The sequence below is a fragment of the Pan troglodytes genome, chromosome 19, assembly GCF_028858775.2.
Source record: "Pan troglodytes isolate AG18354 chromosome 19, NHGRI_mPanTro3-v2.0_pri, whole genome shotgun sequence".
Taxonomy (NCBI): domain Eukaryota; kingdom Metazoa; phylum Chordata; class Mammalia; order Primates; family Hominidae; genus Pan; species Pan troglodytes.
In genome coordinates, this window is record NC_072417.2 from 91,228,532 (window position 1) to 91,246,722 (window position 18,191).

The 18,191-nt window shown below is 50.1% G+C and overlaps 1 protein-coding gene across 3 annotated transcripts; it reads left to right on the forward strand.

Moving 5' to 3' along the window:
• The first annotated feature begins 1,581 nt into the window (after positions 1-1,581).
• BIRC5 (baculoviral IAP repeat containing 5) lies at positions 1,582-12,818 on the forward strand. 3 transcript variants are annotated; one of them, NM_001246507.1, is given in 5 exon segments: positions 1,675-1,829; positions 2,082-2,191; positions 4,069-4,186; positions 10,288-10,452; positions 10,906-12,151. In NM_001246507.1, coding segments are annotated over 4 exon segments (363 nt in total). In that variant the 5' UTR covers positions 1,675-1,718; the 3' UTR covers positions 10,312-10,452; positions 10,906-12,151.
• The last annotated feature ends 5,373 nt before the right edge of the window (positions 12,819-18,191 follow it).

Below are 18,191 nucleotides of genomic sequence, written 5' to 3' on the forward strand. Positions count from 1 at the left end.
GAGAAAGTAGGTTGGGGAGAGGGAGAGAGAAAGGAAAAGAGGAGACAGAGAAGGAGACAGCGAGAGAGCGGGGAGTAGAGAGAGGGAAGGGGTAAGAGAGAGGGAGAGGAGGAGAGAAAGGGCGGAAGAAGCAGAGAGTGAATGTTAAAGGAAATAGGCAAAACATAAACAGAAAATCTGGGTGAAGGGTATATGAGTATTCTTTGTACTATTCTTGCAATTATCTTTTATTTAAATTGACATCGGGCCGGGCGCAGTGGCTCACATCTGTAATCCCAGCACTTTGGGAGGCCGAGGCAGGCAGATCACTTGAGGTCAGGAGTTTGAGACCAGCCTGGCAAACATGGTGAAACCCCGTCTCTACTAAAAATACAAAAATTAGCCTGGTGTGGTGGTGCGTGCCTGTAATCTCAGCTACTCGGGAGGCTGAGGCAGGAGAATCGCTTGAACCCGTGGCGGGGAGGAGGTTGCCGTGAGCTGAGATCATGCCACTGCACTCCAGCCTGGGCGATAGAGCGAGACTCAGTTTCAAATAAATAAATAAACATCAAAATAAAAAGTTACTGTATTAAAGAATGGGGGCGGGGTGGGAGGGGTGGGGAGAGGTTGCAAAAATAAATAAATAAATAAATAAACCCCAAAATGAAAAAGAGAGTGGAGGCACCAGGCCTGCGTGGGGCTGGAGGGCTAATAAGGCCAGGCCTCTTATCTCTGGCCATAGAACCAGAGAAGTGAGTGGATGTGAGAGGTGCCAACCTCTAATGCCCAGCTCCAGAAGTGACTCCAGAACACCCTGTTCCAAAGCAGAGGACACACTGATTTTTTTTTAATAGGCTGCAGGACTTACTGTTGGTGGGACGCCCTGCTTTGCGAAGGGAAAGGAGGAGTTTGCCCTGAGCACAGGCCCCCACCCTCCACTGGGCTTTCCCCAGCTCCCTTGTCTTCTTATCACGGTAGTGGCCCAGTCCCTGGCCCCTGACTCCAGAAGGTGGCCCTCCTGGAAACCCAGGTCGTGCAGTCAACGATGTACTCGCCGGGACAGCGATGTCTGCTGCACTCCATCCCTCCCCTGTCCATTTGTCCTTCATGCCCGTCTGGAGTAGATGCTTTTTGCAGAGGTGGCACCCTGTAAAGCTCTCCTGTCTGACTTTCCTTTTTTTTTTTTAGACTGAGTTTTGCTCTTGTTGCCTAGGCTGGAGTGCAATGGCACAATCTCAGCTCACTGCACCCTCTGCCTCCCGGGTTCAAGCGATTCTCCTGCCTCAGCCTCCCGAGTAGTTGGGATTACAGGCATGCACCACCACGCCCGGCTAATTTTTGTATTTTTAGTAGAGACAAGGTTTCACCGCGATGGCCAGGCTGGTCTTGAACTCCAGGACTCAAGTGATGCTCCTGCCTAGGCCTCTCAAAGTGTTGGGATTACAGGCGTGAGCCACTGCACCCGGCCTGCACGCGTTCTTTGAAAGCAGTCGAGGGGGCGCTAGATGTGGGCAGGGACGAGCTGGCGCGGCGTCGCTGGGTGCACAGCGACCACGGGCAGAGCCACGCGGCGGGAGGACTACAACTCCCGGCACACCCCGCGCCGCCCCGCCTCTACTCCCAGAAGGCCGCGGGGGTGGACCGCCTAAGAGGGCGTGCGCTCCCGACATGCCCCGCGGCGCGCCATTAACCGCCAGATTTGAATCGCGGGACCCGTTGGCAGAGGTGGCGGCGGCGGCATGGGTGCCCCGACGTTGCCCCCTGCCTGGCAGCCCTTTCTCAAGGACCACCGCATCTCTACATTCAAGAACTGGCCCTTCTTGGAGGGCTGCGCCTGCACCCCGGAGCGGGTGAGACTGCCCGGCCTCCTGGGGTCCCCCACGCCCGCCTTGCCCTGTCCCTAGCGAGGCCACTGTGACTGGGCCTCGGGGGTACAAGCCGCCCTCCCCTCCCCGTCCTGTCCCCAGCGAGGCCACTGTGGCTGGGCCCCTTGGGTCCAGGCCGGCCTCCCCTCCCTGCTTTGTCCCCATCGAGGCCTTTGTGGCTGGGCCTCGGGGTTCCGGGCTGCCACGTCCACTCACGAGCTGTGCTGTCCCTTGCAGATGGCCGAGGCTGGCTTCATCCACTGCCCCACTGAGAACGAGCCAGACTTGGCCCAGTGTTTCTTCTGCTTCAAGGAGCTGGAAGGCTGGGAGCCAGATGACGACCCCATGTAAGTCTTCTCTGGCCAGCCTCGATGGGCTTTGTTTTGAACTGAGTTGTCAAAAGATTTGAGTTGCAAAGACACTTAGTATGGGAGGGTTGCTTTCCAGCCTCATTGCTTCTTAAACAGCTGTTGTGAACGGATACCTCTCTATATGCTGGTGCCTTGGTGATGCTTACAACCTAATTAAATCTCATTTGACCAAAATGCCTTGGGGTGGACGTAAGATGCCTGATGCCTTTCATGTTCAACAGAATACATCAGCAGACCCTGTTGTTGTGAACTCCCAGGAATGTCCAAGTGCTTTTTTTGAGATTTTTAAAAAAACAGTTTAATTGAAATATAACCCACACAGCACAAAAATTACCCTTTGAAAGTGTGCACTTCACACTTTCGGAGGCTGCGGCGGGCGGATCACCTGAGGTCAGGAGTTCAAGACCAGCCTGGCCAACTTGGCGAAACCCCGTCTCTACTAAAAATACAAAAATTAGCCGGGCATGGTAGCGCACGCTCGTAATCCCAGCTACTCGGGAGGCTGAGGCAGGAGAATCGCTTGAACCTGGGAGGCGGAGGTTGCAGTGAGCCGAGATTGTGCCAATGCACTCCAGCCTCGGCGACAGAGCAAGACTCCGTTATAAAAATAAAAAATTGGAAAAAAAAAAAAAAGAAAGCATATACTTCAGTGTTGTTCGGATTTTTTTCTTCAAGATGCCTAGTTAATGACAATGAAATTCTGTACTCGGATGGTATCTGTCTTTCCACACTGTAATGCCATATTCTTTTCTCACCTTTTTTTCTGTCGGATTCAGTTGCTTCCACAGCTTTAATTTTTTTCCCCTTGAGAATCACCCCAGTTGTTTTTCTTGTTGGCCAGAAGAGAGTAGCTGTTTTTTTTCTTAGTATGTTTGCTAAGGTGGTTATACTGCATCCCCGTAATCACTGGGAAAAGATCAGTGGTATTCTTCTTGAAAATGAATAAGTGTTATGATATTTTCAGATTAGAGTTACAACTGGCTGTCTTTTTGGACTTTGTGTGGCCATGTTTTCATTGTAATGCAGTTCTGGTAACGGTGATAGTCAGTTATGCAGGGAGACTCCCCTAGCAGAAAATGAGAGTGTGAGCTAGGGGGTCCCTTGGGGAACCCGGGGCAATAATGCCCTTCTCTGCCCTTAATCCTTACAGTGGGCCGGGCGCGGTGGCTCACGCCTGTAATACCAGCACTTTGGGAGGCCGAGGCGGGCGGATCACGAGGTCAGGAGATCGAGACCATCCTGGCTAATACGGTGAAACCCCGTTTCCACTAAAAATACAAAAAATTAGCCGGGCGTGGTGGCGGGCGCCTGTAGTCCCAGCTACTCGGGAGGCTGAGGCAGGAGAATGGCGTGAACCCAGGAGGCGGAGCTTGCAGTGAGCCGAGATTGCACCACTGCACTCCAGCCTGGGCGACAGAACGAGACTCCGTCTCAAAAAAAAAAAAAAAAAGAAAAGAAAAAATCTTTACAGTGGATTACATAACAATTCCAGTGAAATAAAATTACTTCAAACAGTTCCTTGAGAATGTTGGAGGGATTTGACATGTAATTCCTTTGGACGTATACCATGTAACGCTTTTCCAACTAATTGCTAAGGAAGTCCAGATAAAATAGATACATTAGCCACACAGATGTGGGGGGAGATGTCCACAGGGAGAGAGAAGGTGCTAAGAGGTGCCATATGGGAATGTGGCTTGGGCAAAGCACTGATGCCATCAACTTCAGACTTGACGTCTTACTCCTGAGGCAGAGCAGGGTGTGCCTGTGGAGGGCGTGGGGAGGTGGCCCGTGGGGAGTGGACTGCCGCTTTAATCCCTTCAGCTGCCTTTCCGCTGTTGTTTTGATTTTTCTAGAGAGGAACATAAAAAGCATTCGTCCGGTTGCGCTTTCCTTTCTGTCAAGAAGCAGTTTGAAGAATTAACCCTTGGTGAATTTTTGAAACTGGACAGAGAAAGAGCCAAGAACAAAATTGTATGTATTGGGAATAAGAACTGCTCAAACCCTGTTCAATGTCTTTAGCACTAAACTACCTAGTCCCTCAAAGGGACTCTGTGTTTTCCTCAGGAAGCATTTTTTTTTTTTTTTCTGAGATAGAGTTTCACTCTTGTTGCCCAGGCTGGAGTGCAGTGGTGCAATCTTGGCTAACTGCAACCTCTGCCTCTCGGGTTCAAGTGATTCTCCTGCCTCAGCCTCCCAAGTAACTGGGATTACAGGCACGTGCCACCACACCCAGCTAATTTTTGTATTTTTAGTAGAGATGGGGTTTCACCACATTGCCCAGGCTGGTCTTGAACTCCTGACCTCGTGATTCGCCCACCTTGGCCTCCCAAAGTGCTGGGATTACAGGCGTGAACCACCACGCCTGGCTCTTTTTTTGTTGTTGTTCTGAGACACAGTTTCACTCTGTTACCCAGGCTGGAGTGGAGTGGCCTGATCTCGGCTCACTGCAACCTCCGCCTCCTGGGCTCAAGTGATTTGCCTGCTTCAGCCTCCCAAGTAGCCAAGATTACAGGCATGTGCCACCACACCCAGGTAATTTTTGTATTTTTGGTAGAGATGAGGTTTCACCATGTTGGCCAGGCTGGTCTTGAACTCCTGACCTCAGGTGATCCACCTGCCTCAGCCTCCCAAAGTGCTGAGATTACAGGTGTGAGCCACCACACCTGGCCTCAGGAAGTATTTTTATTTTTAAATTTATTTATTTATTTATTTATTTATTTATTTATTTATTTGAGATGGAGTCTTGCTCTGTCGCCCAGGCTAGAGTGCAGCGACAGGATCTCAGCTCACTGCAAGCTCCGCCCCCCAGGTTCAAGCCATTCTCCTGCCTCAGCCTCCCGAGTAGCTGGGACTACAGGCGCCCGCCAGCATGCCCGGCTAATTTTTTTGTATTTTTAGTAGAGACGGGGTTTCACCGTGTTAGCCAGGAGGGTCTCGATCTCCTGACCTCGTGATCTGCCTGCCTCGGCCTCCCAAAGTGCTGGGATTACAGGTGTGAGCCACCACGCCCGGCTATTTTTATTTTTTTGAGACAGGGACTCACTCTGTCACCTGGGCTGCAGTGCAGTGGTACACCATAGCTCACTGCAGCCTCGAACTCCTGAGCTCAAGTGATCCTCCCACCTCATCCTCCCAAGTAATTGGGACTACAGGCGCACCCCACCATGCCCACCTAATTTATTTATTTATTTATTTATTTATTTATTTATTTATTTATTTTCGTAGAGATGAGAGTTCCCTGTGTTGTCCAGGCTGGTCTTGAACTCCTGAGCTCAAGGAATCCTTTTGCCTGGGCCTCCCAAAGTGCTGAGATTACAGGCAAGAGCCACCGTGCCCAGCTAGGAATAATTTTTAAAGCCCCTAGGATGTCTGTGTGATTTTAAAGCTCCTGGAGTGTGGCCGGTATAAGTATATACCGGTATAAGTAAATCCCACATTTTGTGTCAGTATTTACTAGAAACTTAGTCATTTATCTGAAGTTGAAATGTAACTGGGCTTTATTTATTTATTTATTTATTTATTTATTTATTTTTAATTTTTTTTGAGATGAGTCTCACTTTGTCACCCAGGCTGGAGTGCGGTGGCATGATCTCGGCTCACTGCAACCTCTGCCTCCCGGGGTCAAGCGATTCTCCTGCCTTAGCCTCCCGAGTAGCTGGGACTACAGGCACGCACCACCATGCCTGGCTAATTTTTGTATTTTTAGTAGACGGGGTTTCACCATGCTGGCCAAGCTGGTCTCAAACTCCTGACCTCGTGATCTGCCCGCTTTAGCCTCCCAGAGTGCTGGGATTACAGGCATGAGCCACCATGCCTGGCCTTTTTTAAATTTTTTGATTTTTTTTTTTTTTTGAGACAGAGCCTTGCTCTGTCGCCCAGGCTGGAGTGCAGTGGCATGATCTCAGCTCACTACAAGCTCTGCCTCCCGGGTTCACGCCATTCTTCTGCCTCAGCCTCCTGAGTAGCTGGGACTACAGGTGCCCACCACCACACCTGGCTAATTTTTTTTGGTATTTTTATTAGAGACAGGGTTTCATCATGTTGGCCAGGCTGGTCTCAAACTCCTGACCTCAAGTGATCTGCCTGCCTTGGCCTCCCAAAGCGCTGAGATTACAGGTGTGATCTACTGCGCCCGGCCTGGGCATCATATATTCTTATTTGCTAAGTCTGGCAGCCCCACACAGAATAAGTACTGGGGGATTCCATATCCTTGTAGCAAAGCCCTGGGTGGAGAGTCAGGAGATGTTGTAGTTCTGTCTCTGCCACTTGCAGACTTTGAGTTTAAGCAAGTCGTGCTCATGCTTTCCTTGCTAAATAGAGGTTAGACCCCCTATCCCACGGTTTCTCAGGTTGCTTTTCAGCTTGAAAATTGTATTCCTTTGTAGAGATCAGCCTAAAATAATTCTGTCCTTATATGTGGCTTTATTTTAATTTGAGACAGAGTGTCACTCAGTCGCCCAGGCTGGAGTGTGGCGGTGCGATCTTGGCTCACTGCGACCTCCACCTCCCAGGTTCAAGTGATTCTCGTGCCTCAGGCTTCCAAGTAGCTGAGATTATAGGTGTGTGCCACCAGGCCCAGCTAACTTTTGTATTTTTAGTAGAGACAGGGTTTTGCCATGTTGGCTAAGCTGGTCTCGAACTCCTGGCCTCAAGTGATCTGCCTGCCTTGGCATCCCAAAGTGCTGGGATTACAGGCGTGAACCACCACGCCTGGCCTCAATATAGTGGCTTTTAAGTGCTAAGGACTAAGATTGTGTTTTGTCAGGAAGAGGCCAGTCGTGGGTGAAGCATGCTGTGAGAGAGCTTGTCACCTGGTTGAGGTTGTGGGAGCTGCAGCGTGGGAACTGGAAAGTGGGCTGGGGATCATCTTTTTCCAGGTCAGGGGTCAGCCAGCTTTTCTGCAGTGTGCCATAGACCATCTCTTAGCCCTTGTGGGTCAGAGTCTCTGTTGCATATTGTCTTTTGTTGTTTTTCACAACCTTTTAGAAACATAAAAAGCATTCTTAGCCCGTGGGCTGGACAAAAAAAGGCCATGACGGGCTGTATGGATTTGGCCCAGCAGGCCCTTGCTTGCCAAGCCCTGTTTTAGACAAGGAGCAGCTTGTGTGCCTGGAACCATCATGGGCACAGGGGAGGAGCAGAGTGGATGTGGAGGCGTGAGCTGGAAACCAGGTCCCAGAGCGCTGAGAAAGACAAGAGGGTTGTTGCCCTTTCAAATAGAGCAACTGAAATCTGACACCATCCAGTTCCAGAAAGCCCTGAAGTGCTGGTGGATGCTGCGGGGTGCTCCGCTCTAGGGTTACAGGGATGAAGATGCAGTCTGGTAGGGGGAGTCCACTCACCTGTTGGAAGATGTGATTAAGAAAAGTAGACTTTCAGGGCCGGGCATGGTGGCTCACGCCTGTAATCCCAGCACTTTGGGAGGCCGAGGCGGGTGGATCGCCTGAGGTCAGGAGTTTGAGAACAGCCTAGCCAATATGGTGAAACCCCATCTCTACTAAAAATACAAACATTAGCCAGGTGTGGTGGCACGCGCCTGTAGTCCCAGCTACTCAGGAGGCTGAGGCAGGAGAATCACTTGAACCCGGGAGGTGGAGCTTGCAGTGAGCGGAGATGGCGCCACTGCACTCCAGCCTGGGCAACAGAGCGAGACTCCGTCTCAAAAAAAAAAAAAGAAAAGTAGGCTTTCATGATGTGTGAGCTGAAGGAGCAGGAGGCAGAAGTAGAGGCCTCAGTCCCTGCAGGAGACCCCTCGGTCTCTATCTCCTGATAGTCAGACCCAGCCAGACTGGAAAGAGGGGAGACATTACAGCCTGCGAGAAAAGTAGGGAGATTTAAAAACTGCTTGGCTTTTATTTTGAGCTGTTTTTTGTTTGTTTGTTTGTTTTCCCCAATTCGGAATACAGAATACTTTTATGGATTTGTTTTTATTACTTTAATTTTGAAACAATATAATCTTTTTTTTGTTGTTTTTTTGAGACAGGGTCTTACTCTGTCACCCAGGCTGAGTGCAGTGGTGTGATCTTGGCTCACCTCAGCCTCGACCCCCTGGGCTCAAATGATTCTCCCACCTCAGCCTCCCAAGTAGCTGGGACCACAGGTGCGTGTGTTGCGCTATACAAATCCTGAAGACAAGGATGCTGTTGCTGGTGATGCTGGGGATTCCCAAGATCCCAGATTTGATGGCAGGATGCCCCTGTCTGCTGCCTTGCCAGGGTGCCAGGAGGGCGCTGCTGTGGAAGCTGAGGCCTGGCCATCCAGGGCGATGCATTGGGCGCTGATTCTTGTTCCTGCCGCTGCCTCGGTGCTTAGCTTTTGAAACAATGAAATAAATTAGAACCAGTGTGAAAATTGATCAGGGAATAAATTTAATGTGGAAATAAACTGAACAACTTAGTTCTTCATAAGAGTTTACTTGGTAAATACTTGTGATGAGGACAAAACGAAGCACTAGAAGGAGAGGCGAGTTGTAGACCTGGGCGGCAGGAGTGTTTTGTTTGTTTTCATTGGCAGGGTCTTGCTCTGTTGCTCAGGCTGGAGTACAGTGGCGCAATCACAGCTCACTGTAGCCTCGACCTCCTGGACTCAAGCAATCCTCCTGCCTCAGCCTCCCAGTAGCTGGGACTACAGGCGCATGCCACCATGCCTGGCTAATTTTAATTTTTTTTTTTCTTTTTTTTGAGACGGAATCTCACTCTGTCGCCCAGGCTGGAGTGCAGTGGCGTGATCTCGGCTGACGGCAAGCTCCGCCTCCCAGGTTCACTCCATTCTCCTGCCTCAGCCTCCCAAGTAGCTGGGACTACAGGTGCTGGGATTACAAACCCAAACCCAAAGTGCTGGGATTACAGGCGTGAGCCACCGCACCCGGCCTGTTTTGTCTTTCAATAGCAAGAGTTGTGTTTGCTTCGCCCCTACCTTTAGTGGAAAAATGTATAAAATGGAGATATTGACCTCCACATTGGGGTGGTTAAATTATAGCATGTATGCAAAGGAGCTTCGTTAATTTAAGGCTTTTTTGAAAGAGAAGAAACTGAATAATCCATGTGTGTATATATATTTTAAAAGCCATGGTCATCTTTCCATATCAGTAAAGCTGAGGCTCCCTGGGACTGCAGAGTTGTCCATCACAGTCCATTACAAGTGTGCTGTTGGGCCAGGTGCAGTGGCTTGTGCCTGAATCCCAGCACTTTGGGAGGCCAAGGCAGGAGGATTCATTGAGCCCAGGAGTTTTGAGGCGAGCCTGGGCAATGTGGCCAGACCTCATCTCTTCAAAAAATACACAAAAAATTAGCCAGGCATGGTGGCACGTGCCTGTAGTCTCAGCTACTCAGGAGGCTGAGGTGGGAGGATCACTTTGAGCCTTGCAGGTCAAAGCTGCAGTAAGCCATGATCTTGCCACTGCATTCCAGCCTGGATGACAGAGCGAGACCCTGTCTCTAAAAAAAAAAAAAAACCAAACGGTGCACTGTTTTCTTTTTTCTTATCAATTTATTTTTTAATTTTCTTTTAATTAATAATTTATAAATTATAAATTTATATTAAAAAATGACAAATTTTTATTACTTATACATGAGGTAAAACTTAGGATATATTAGGATATATAAAGTACATATTGAAAAGTAATTTTTTGGCTGGGCACAGTGGCTCACACCTGTAATCCCAGCACTTTGGGAGGCCGTGGCGGGCAGATCATATGAGATCATGAGTTCGAGACCAACCTGACCAACATGGAGAGACCCCATCTCTACTAAAAATACAAAATTAGCCGGGGTGGTGGCGCATGCCTGTAATCCCAGCTACTCGGGAGGCTGAGGCAGGAGAATCTCTTGAACCCAGGAGGCAGAGGTTGCGGTGAGCCAAGATCGTGCCTTTGTGCACCAGCCTAGGCAACAAGAGCGAAAGTCCGTCTCAAAAGAAAAGTAATTTTTTTTAAGTTAACCTCTGTCAGCAAACAAATTTAACCCAATAAAGGTCTTTGTTTTTTAATGTAGTAGAGGAGTTAGGGTTTATAAAAAATATGATAGAGAAGGGGGTCCCTGGATTTGCTAATGTGATTGTCATTTGCCCCTTAGGAGAGAGCTCTGTTAGCAGAATGAAAAAATTGGAAGCCAGATTCAGGGAGGGACTGGAAGCAAAAGAATTTCTGTTCGAGGAAGAGCCTGATGTTTGCCAGGGTCTGTTTAACTGGACATGAAGAGGAAGGCTCTGGACTTTCCTCCAGGAGTTTCAGGAGAAAGGTAGGGCAGTGGTTAAGAGCAGAGCTCTGCCTAGACTAGCTGGGGTGCCTAGACTAGCTGGGGTGCCTAGACTAGCTGGGTACTTTGAGTGGCTCCTTCAGCCTGGACCTCGGTTTCCTCACCTGTATAGTAGAGATATGGGAGCACCCAGCGCAGGATCACTGTGAACATAGATCAGTTAATGGAGGAAGCAGGTAGAGTGGTGCTGGGTGCATACCAAGCGCTCCGTCAGTGTTTCCTGTTATTCGATGATAGGAGGCAGCTTAAACTAGAGGGAGTTGAGCTGAATCAGGATGTTTGTCCCAGGTAGCTTGGAATCTGCCTAGCCCAGTGCCCAGTTTATTTAGGTGCTCTCTCAGTGTTCCCTGATTGTTTTTTCCTTTGTCATCTTATCTACAGGATGTGACTGGGAAGCTCTGGTTTCAGTGTCATGTGTCTATTCTTTATTTCCAGGCAAAGGAAACCAACAATAAGAAGAAAGAATTTGAGGAAACTGCGAAGAAAGTGCGCTGTGCCATCGAGCAGCTGGCTGCCATGGATTGAGGCCTCTGGCCGGAGCTGCCTGGTCCCAGAGTGGCTGCACCACTTCCAGGGTTTATTCCCTGGTGCCACCAGCCTTCCTGTGGGCCCCTTAGCAACGTCTTAGGAAAGGAGATCAACATTTTCAAATTAGATGTTTCAACTGAACTCTTGTTTTGTCTTGAAAGTGGCACCAGAGGTGCTTCTGCCTGTGCAGCGGGTGCTGCTGGTAACAGTGGCGGCTTCTCTCTCTCTCTCTCTTTTTTGGGGGCTCATTTTTGCTGTCTTGATTCCCGGGCTTACCAGGTGAGAAGTGAGGGAGGAAGAAGGCAGTGCCCCTTTTGCTAGAGCTGACAGCTTTGTTCACGTGAGCAGAGCCTTCCACAGTGAATGTGTCTGCACCTCATGCTGTTGAGGCTGTCACAGTCCTGAGTGTGGACTTGGCAGGTGCCTGTTGAATCTGAGCTGCAGGTTCCTTATCTGTCACACCTGTGCCTCCTCAGAGGACAGTTTTTTTGTTGTTGTTGTTGTGTGTTTTTTTTGTTTTTTTTTTTTTGGTAGATGCATGACTTGTGTGTGATGAGGAGGGAATGGAGACAGAGTCCCCGGCTCCTCTACTGTTTAACAACATGGCTTTCTTATTTTGTTTGAATTGTTAATTCACAGAATAGCACAAACTACAATTAAAACTAAGCACAAAGCCATTCTAAGTCATTGGGGAAACGGGGTGAACTTCAGGTGGATGAGGAGACAGAATAGAGTGATAGGAAGCGTCTGGCAGATACTCCTTTTGCCACTGCTGTGTGATTAGACAGGCCCAGTGAGCCGCGGGGCACATGCTGGCCGCTCCTCCCTCAGAAAAAGGCAGTGGCCTGAATCCTTTTTAAATGACTTGGCTCGATGCTGTGGGGGACTGGCTGGGCTGCTGCAGGCCGTGTGTCTGTCAGCCCAACCTTCACATCTGTCATGTTCTCCACACGGGGGAGAGACGCAGTCCGCCCAGGTCCCCGCTTTCTTTGGAGGCAGCAGCTCCCGCAGGGCTGAAGTCTGGCATAAGATGATGGATTTGATTCGCCCTCCTCCCTGTCATAGGGCTGCAGGGTGGATTATTACAGCTTCGCTAGAAACCTCTGGAGGTCATCTCGGCTGTTCTGAGAAATAAAAAGCCTGTCATTTCAAACACTGCTGTGGACCCTACTGGGTTTTTAAATATTGTCAGTTTTTCATCGTCGTCCCTAGCCTGCCAACAGCCATCTGCCCAGACAGCCGCAGTGAGGATGAGCGTCCTGGCAGAGACGCAGTTGTCTCTGGGCGCTTGCCAGAGCCACGAACCCCAGACCTGTTTGTATCATCCGGGCTCCTTCCGGGCAGAAACAACTGAAAATGCACTTCAGACCCACTTATTTCTGCCACATCTGAGTCGGCCTGAGATAGACTTTCCCTCTAAACTGGGAGAATATCACGGTGGTTTTTGTTAGCAGAAAATGCACTCCAGCCTCTACTCATCTAAGCTGCTTATTTTTGACATTTGTGTCAGTCTGTAAGTGGATACTTCACTTTAATAACTGTTGCTTAGTAATTGGCTTTGTAGAGAAGCTGGAAAAAAATGGTTTTGTCTTCAACTCCTTTGCATGCCAGGCGGTGATGTGGATCTCGGCTTCTGTGAGCCTGTGCTGTGGGCAGGGCTGAGCTGGAGCCGCCCCTCTCAGCCCGCCTGCCACGGCCTTTCCTTAAAGGCCATCCTTAAAACCAGACCCTCATGGCTGCCAGCACCTGAAAGCTTCCTCAACATCTGTTAATAAAGCCGTAGGCCCTTGTCTAAGCGCAACCGCCTAGACTTTCTTTCAGATACATGTCCACGTGTCCATTTTTCAGGTTCTCTAAGTCGGAGTGGAGTCTGGGAGGGGTTGTGAATGGAGGCTTCTGGGCTATGGGTGAGGTTTCGATGGCAGGTTAGAGCCCCTCGGGCCAACTGCCATCCTGGAAAGTAGAGACAGCAGTGCCCGCCGCCCAGAAGAGACCAGCAAGCCAAACTGGAGCCCCCATTGCAGGCTGTCGCCATGTGGAAAGAATAACACAATTGCCAATAAAGTCTCATGTGGTTTTATCTACTTTTTTTTTCTTTTTTTTTTTTTTTTGAGACAAGGCCTTGCCCTCCCAGGCTGGAGTGCAGTGGAATGACCACAGCTCACCGCAACCTCAAATTCTTGCGTTCAAGTGAACCTCCCACCTTAGCCTCCCAAGTAGCTGGGACTACAGGCGCACGCCATCACACCCGGCTAATTGAAATTTTTGTTTGTTTGTTTAGATGGGATCTCACTTTGTTGCCCAGGCTGGTCTCAAACTCCTGGGCTCAAGTGATCATCCTGCTTCAGCATCCGACTTGTTGGTATTACAGGCGTGAGCCACTGGGCCTGACCTAGCTACCATTTTTTTAATGCAGAAATGAAATAACTTGTCCAAGATAGTCGAATAAGTAACGTTCAGGGCTGGGATTTGAACCCAGGCAATCTGGCTCCAGAGCTGGGCCCTCACTGCTGAAGGACACTGTCAGCTTGGGAGGGTGGCTATGGTCGGCTGCCTGATTCTAGGGAGTGAGGACTGTCTTTAAAGAACCCCATTCCATTTTCAGACAGCTTTGTCAGAAAGGCTGTCATATGGAACTGACACCTGCCTCCCCGAGGCTTCCATAGATCCTCTCTGTACATTGTAACCTTTTATTTTGAAATGAAAATTCACAGGAAGTTGTAAGGCTAGTACAGGGGGTCCCGCATACCGTTCCCCTCCTTTTCCCCGTTGTGAGGACAGTGCACTGTATTCACTTTCAACATCCAAGGTCTGTGTTGACAGGGTGAGTTGTGCGGCCCAGCTTGCCCCAAGCCCGTCTTGCCATCACGAAGGATTTCCTGACTCAGCTGAATCTAGCTCAACAAAGCAAAGGACCAACTAAGCTGCAGATTTTCTCTCCGCTGGGCTTAGCCTACATTATTTACACCTGTTTTCAGCTGGATGGGACCAAACTGGGGCCTTGACTTCCGGGGTTTCCATGTGATCCCCAAAGGGGTGACATCCATTCATTCACTCAGGTATTTGCTTGTGCACCTACTGTGCGCCAGGTGCCAGATCCAGGAATTGAAGCCCAGGAACAACTCTTGCAGTGAGCTCCCCGGGTTTTTGTTTTCTGAACGGTGGGAAGACAGGTCAGCAAATAGCCATGCACATCCGCACATGTGTGGCTGGTATCTGCAGGAGTACCGAGAAGACGGTGAGCTCTGCCCTGGATGGCAACAGGAAAGGGCATCCCTGTGCAGCTGTTTGTCCTGGCACAGGTGGCAGGCTGCCAGCGGGACCAGGAAGGGAAGGGGAGGATGCACAGGTCAGAGGGAACGGAACGGGCACTGCAGGTGCGCTCTGCGATGTGGGGAAGGAAGCAAAGGCTGGTTCCGGGATGATGTCGGAGAAGCCTTGCAGCCTAGGGCACTGCCCATTCCACGTTACCCAGTGAGTCAAAGCCTCCCAGAAAGACATTTAGTCACTCAAAGCCAGTGCAGGTCTCAGCTTTGTCCGGGGAGGAACTTTCACTCTAGAAAACACGAACTCATTTCCCTTTGAGGAAGTTGTTTCTCCAGGATATCATTTCCAGCCACCATCCAGGATGCTGGGCAGGTGCTGCAGTGCCCAAGGCACGGCTGCCCAAGAAGCTTGTCCCTTAGAAACCCCTTGTGGCCTCGGAGGCGCCTGCCTGCCTCCCGGAGAATGGAACCCTGTGGGGCCGCCAGGCTCGCTGGGCAGGTGCTGGGAAAGGCTGGGTCACCGTGCTGAGCCCCTCACAGGCCTGGGAGTTGTGCTTGGGGAGGAGAGCTCCCAGCTCTTTGGCTGCCTCCCAATCATGGCCACATCTCACAAACAATACCACTGTCCACGAAAAATGAAAAGGTGCCTGGTTCTGACCCATGGCCCCAACCATGCAAGAGCCCTTAGAATGTGGGGGTTTGACTCGAACAGTGGCTTTGAGTCTACCAGGGGGGATTAGTGTCCTAATGCCCTGAGTTAATGAATTGACCTGTTGGACAGGGAAACTCAGTGAGGTTCATTTTCTGTGGGGGGACGTTTGTCAAATGCTGTGAAATCAGTTGTAGCATAGGTGATGCTCAGCTGCTCCGACAGTGACTCAGCCACAGCTCCAGCTGCTTCCCCAGCCATGTAGTGGAGGTGGCAGATGGTGTCATCAGCCTGGCGCAGAGGGCTCTGCCCACTGGCATCACAAGGGCCAGGCCTGCTGGTCCTCCAGCCACTGGATCCAGGTAGTTACATATGGGTTTAAAAGAAGAGAGGCAGGGCCAGGTGCGGTGGCTCATGCCTGTAATCCCAGCACTTTGGGAAGCCAAGGTGGGTGATCATTTGAGGTTAGGAGTTCAAGATCAGCCTGACCAATATGGCGAAACCCAGCCTCCACTAAAAATACAAAAAAATTAGCTGGGCATAGTGCTGGGTGCCTGTAGTCCCAGCTACTCAGGAGGCTGAGGCAGGAGAATTGCTTGAACCCGGAAGGCAGAGGTTGCAATGAGTCAGGATCATGCCACTGCATTCCAGCCTGGGCAACAGAATGAGACTCTAAAAAAAAAAAGATCAATAAATAAAATAAAAATAAGAGAGGCAGGGTGGGCGTATTACTTGAGGCCAGGAGTTTGAGACCAGCCTGGGTAACAAAGCAAGACCCTGTCTCTACCGAAATAATAATTTAAAAAATTACCCGGGAATGGTGTGACATGCCTGTGGTCCCAGCTACTCTGGAGGCTGAGGTGGGAGGAACACTCGCACATAGGAAGTTGAGGCTGCAGTGAGCCGTGATCACACCACTGCACCACTCTAGCCTGGGTGACAGAGCAAGACCTCATCTCTGGGAAAAAAAAAAAAAAAGAAGAGGCTTGGAAGCCACATTGTTTTTTGTCACTTATAACTGGAGTTTCGTCCATCAAAAGCCCATTCTGCACTGATTTCAGTGATAGGGGTCTGATGCTGGCTTGGAAGAGGGCCTGACAGCTTAGAGACAGGCTTGGAGTTCCAAGTTGATGAAAGAACGATGAATAATGAAAAATAATGTGTTGTTCTAAAGTAGTGCCTTTTCATACTGAGCTAGGGTATAATTTGGGTCCATTTCAAGGGAAATATACTAGCAGAATTCATCAAAGTAGCCCCTCGAAGACTGGTGCCTGCTGCCTACGGGACAATTTAATCAGTGGTTCCAGCTGCACATCTAGAGTTGGCAACACTGAACCCAGGCTTTCTCATGCAGATGGGGTGTGGATTGCTAACGTGGCTGTCTCCTAGCGCTGCAGCATGAGTGAAACACGTGTCCATTCTACAGAGATGTGGCTCTGTGATGCTGAAACCTCCTTTTTTTTTTTTTTTTTTGAGACGGAGTCTCGCTCTGTTGCCCAGGCTAGAGTGCAGTGACGCTATCTTGGCTCACTGCAACCTCCGCCTCCTGGGTTCATGCAATTCTCCTCCCTCAGCCTCTTGAGTAGCTGGGACTACAGGCGCGTGCCACCATGCCTGGCTAATTTTTGTATTTTTAGTAGAGACAGGGTTTCACTGTGTTAGCCAGGATGGTCTCAATCTCCTGACCTCGTGATCTGCCTGCCTTGGCCTCCCAAAGTGCTGGGATTACAGGCGTGAGCCACTGCACCCAGCTGAAACCTCCTTCTAGATAACAGCGGCGTTAAGCATTTTTTTTTTTTTTTTTTTTTTTTTTTTGAGATAGTGTTGCTCTGTTGCCCAGACTGGAGTGCAGTGGTGTGAGCTTGGCTCACTGCAACCTCCACCTCCCAGGTTCAAGCAACTCTTCTGCCTCAGGCTCCTGAGTAACTGGGATTATAGGCGTGAGCCACCATGCCTGGCTAATTTTTGTATTTTTAGTAGAAACAGGGTTTCACCATGTTGGCCAGGCTGGTCTCAAACTCCTGACCTCAAGTGATCCACCTGCCTCGGCCTCCCAAAGTGCTGAGATTACAGCGTGAGCCACTGCGCCTGGCCTTTTTTTATTTTATTTTTTGAGACAGAGTCTTGCTCTGTCGCCCAGGCTAGAGTGCAGTGGCATGATCTTGGCTCACTGCAAGCTCCGCCTCCTGGGTTCAAGTGATTCTTCTGCCTCAGCCTCCCGAGTAGCTGGGACTACAGGCACACGCCAACAGGCCCAGCTAATTTTTGTATTTTTAGTAGAGACGGGGTTTCAGTATATTGGCCAGGCTGGTCTCGAACTCCTGACCTCGTGATCCACCCGTCTCAGCCTCCCAAAGTGCTGGGATTACAGGCGTGAGCCACTGCGCCTGGCCAAAACCTCCTCCTAGATAACAGTGGCGTTAAGCATTTTTTTTTTTTTTTTTTTGAGATGGAATCTTGCTCTGTTGCCCAGGCTGGAGTGCAGTAGTGTGATCTCCGCTCACTGCAACCTCTGCCTCCCGGGTTCAAGTGATTCTTCTGCCTCAGGCTCCTGAGTAGCTGGGATAACAGGCATGAGCCACCACTCCCAGCTAATTTTTGTATTTTTAGTAGAGACAGGGTTTCACCATGTTGGCCAGGCTGGTCTGGAACTCCTGACCTCAAGTGATCCTCCCACCTCGGCCTCCCAAAGTGCTGAGATTACAGGCGTGAGCCACTGCACCTGGCCGTTTTTTGTTTTTTAAGACAGGGTCTCACTCTGTTGATCACAGCCACAGCTCACTGCAGCCTCAACCTCCTGCCTGGGTTCAAGCAATCCTCCCACCTTGGCCTCCCAGGTAGCTGAGACCACAGGCACAAGCCACCACATCTGGCCCTACGTAAACTTCATGTGGGTGCAATAACAGATCTCAAACCAGCTCTCAGCTCAAGAGAAGGGGAAGCTGGGCACAGTGGCTCACGCCTATAACCCCAGCACTTTGGGAAGCCGAGGCAGGAGGATCACTTGAACCCAGGAGTTCGAGACCAGCCTGGGCAACATAGGGAGGCCCCTGCCCTCCCTGTCTGGCTTGGTGGCTCACGCCTGTAATCCCAGCACTTTGGGAAGCCCAGGCAGGAGGATCACTTGAACCCTGGAGTTTGAGTCCAGCCTGGGCAACATAGGGAGACCTTGTCTCTAAAAAAATAAATTGAGAGAGAGAGAAGGGGAAGTCATCGGGAGGATACACATGGAGCACGCAGCCCAAATGGGGCTCCTCTGTTCTCCCTGCAGAGTCAGT

Bases quoted from the DNA above. Each gene is read 5' to 3' on its own strand.
- BIRC5 (XM_009433243.4), top strand. From the start codon at position 1,719: ATGGGTGCCCCGACGTTGCCCCCTGCCTGGCAGCCCTTTCTCAAGGAC. The intron at 1,830-2,081 runs GTGAGACTGCCC...TGTCCCTTGCAG, and splicing joins GCGCCTGCACCCCGGAGCGG to ATGGCCGAGGCTGGCTTCAT. The intron at 4,187-10,905 runs GTATGTATTGGG...CTTTATTTCCAG, and splicing joins AAAGAGCCAAGAACAAAATT to GCAAAGGAAACCAACAATAA.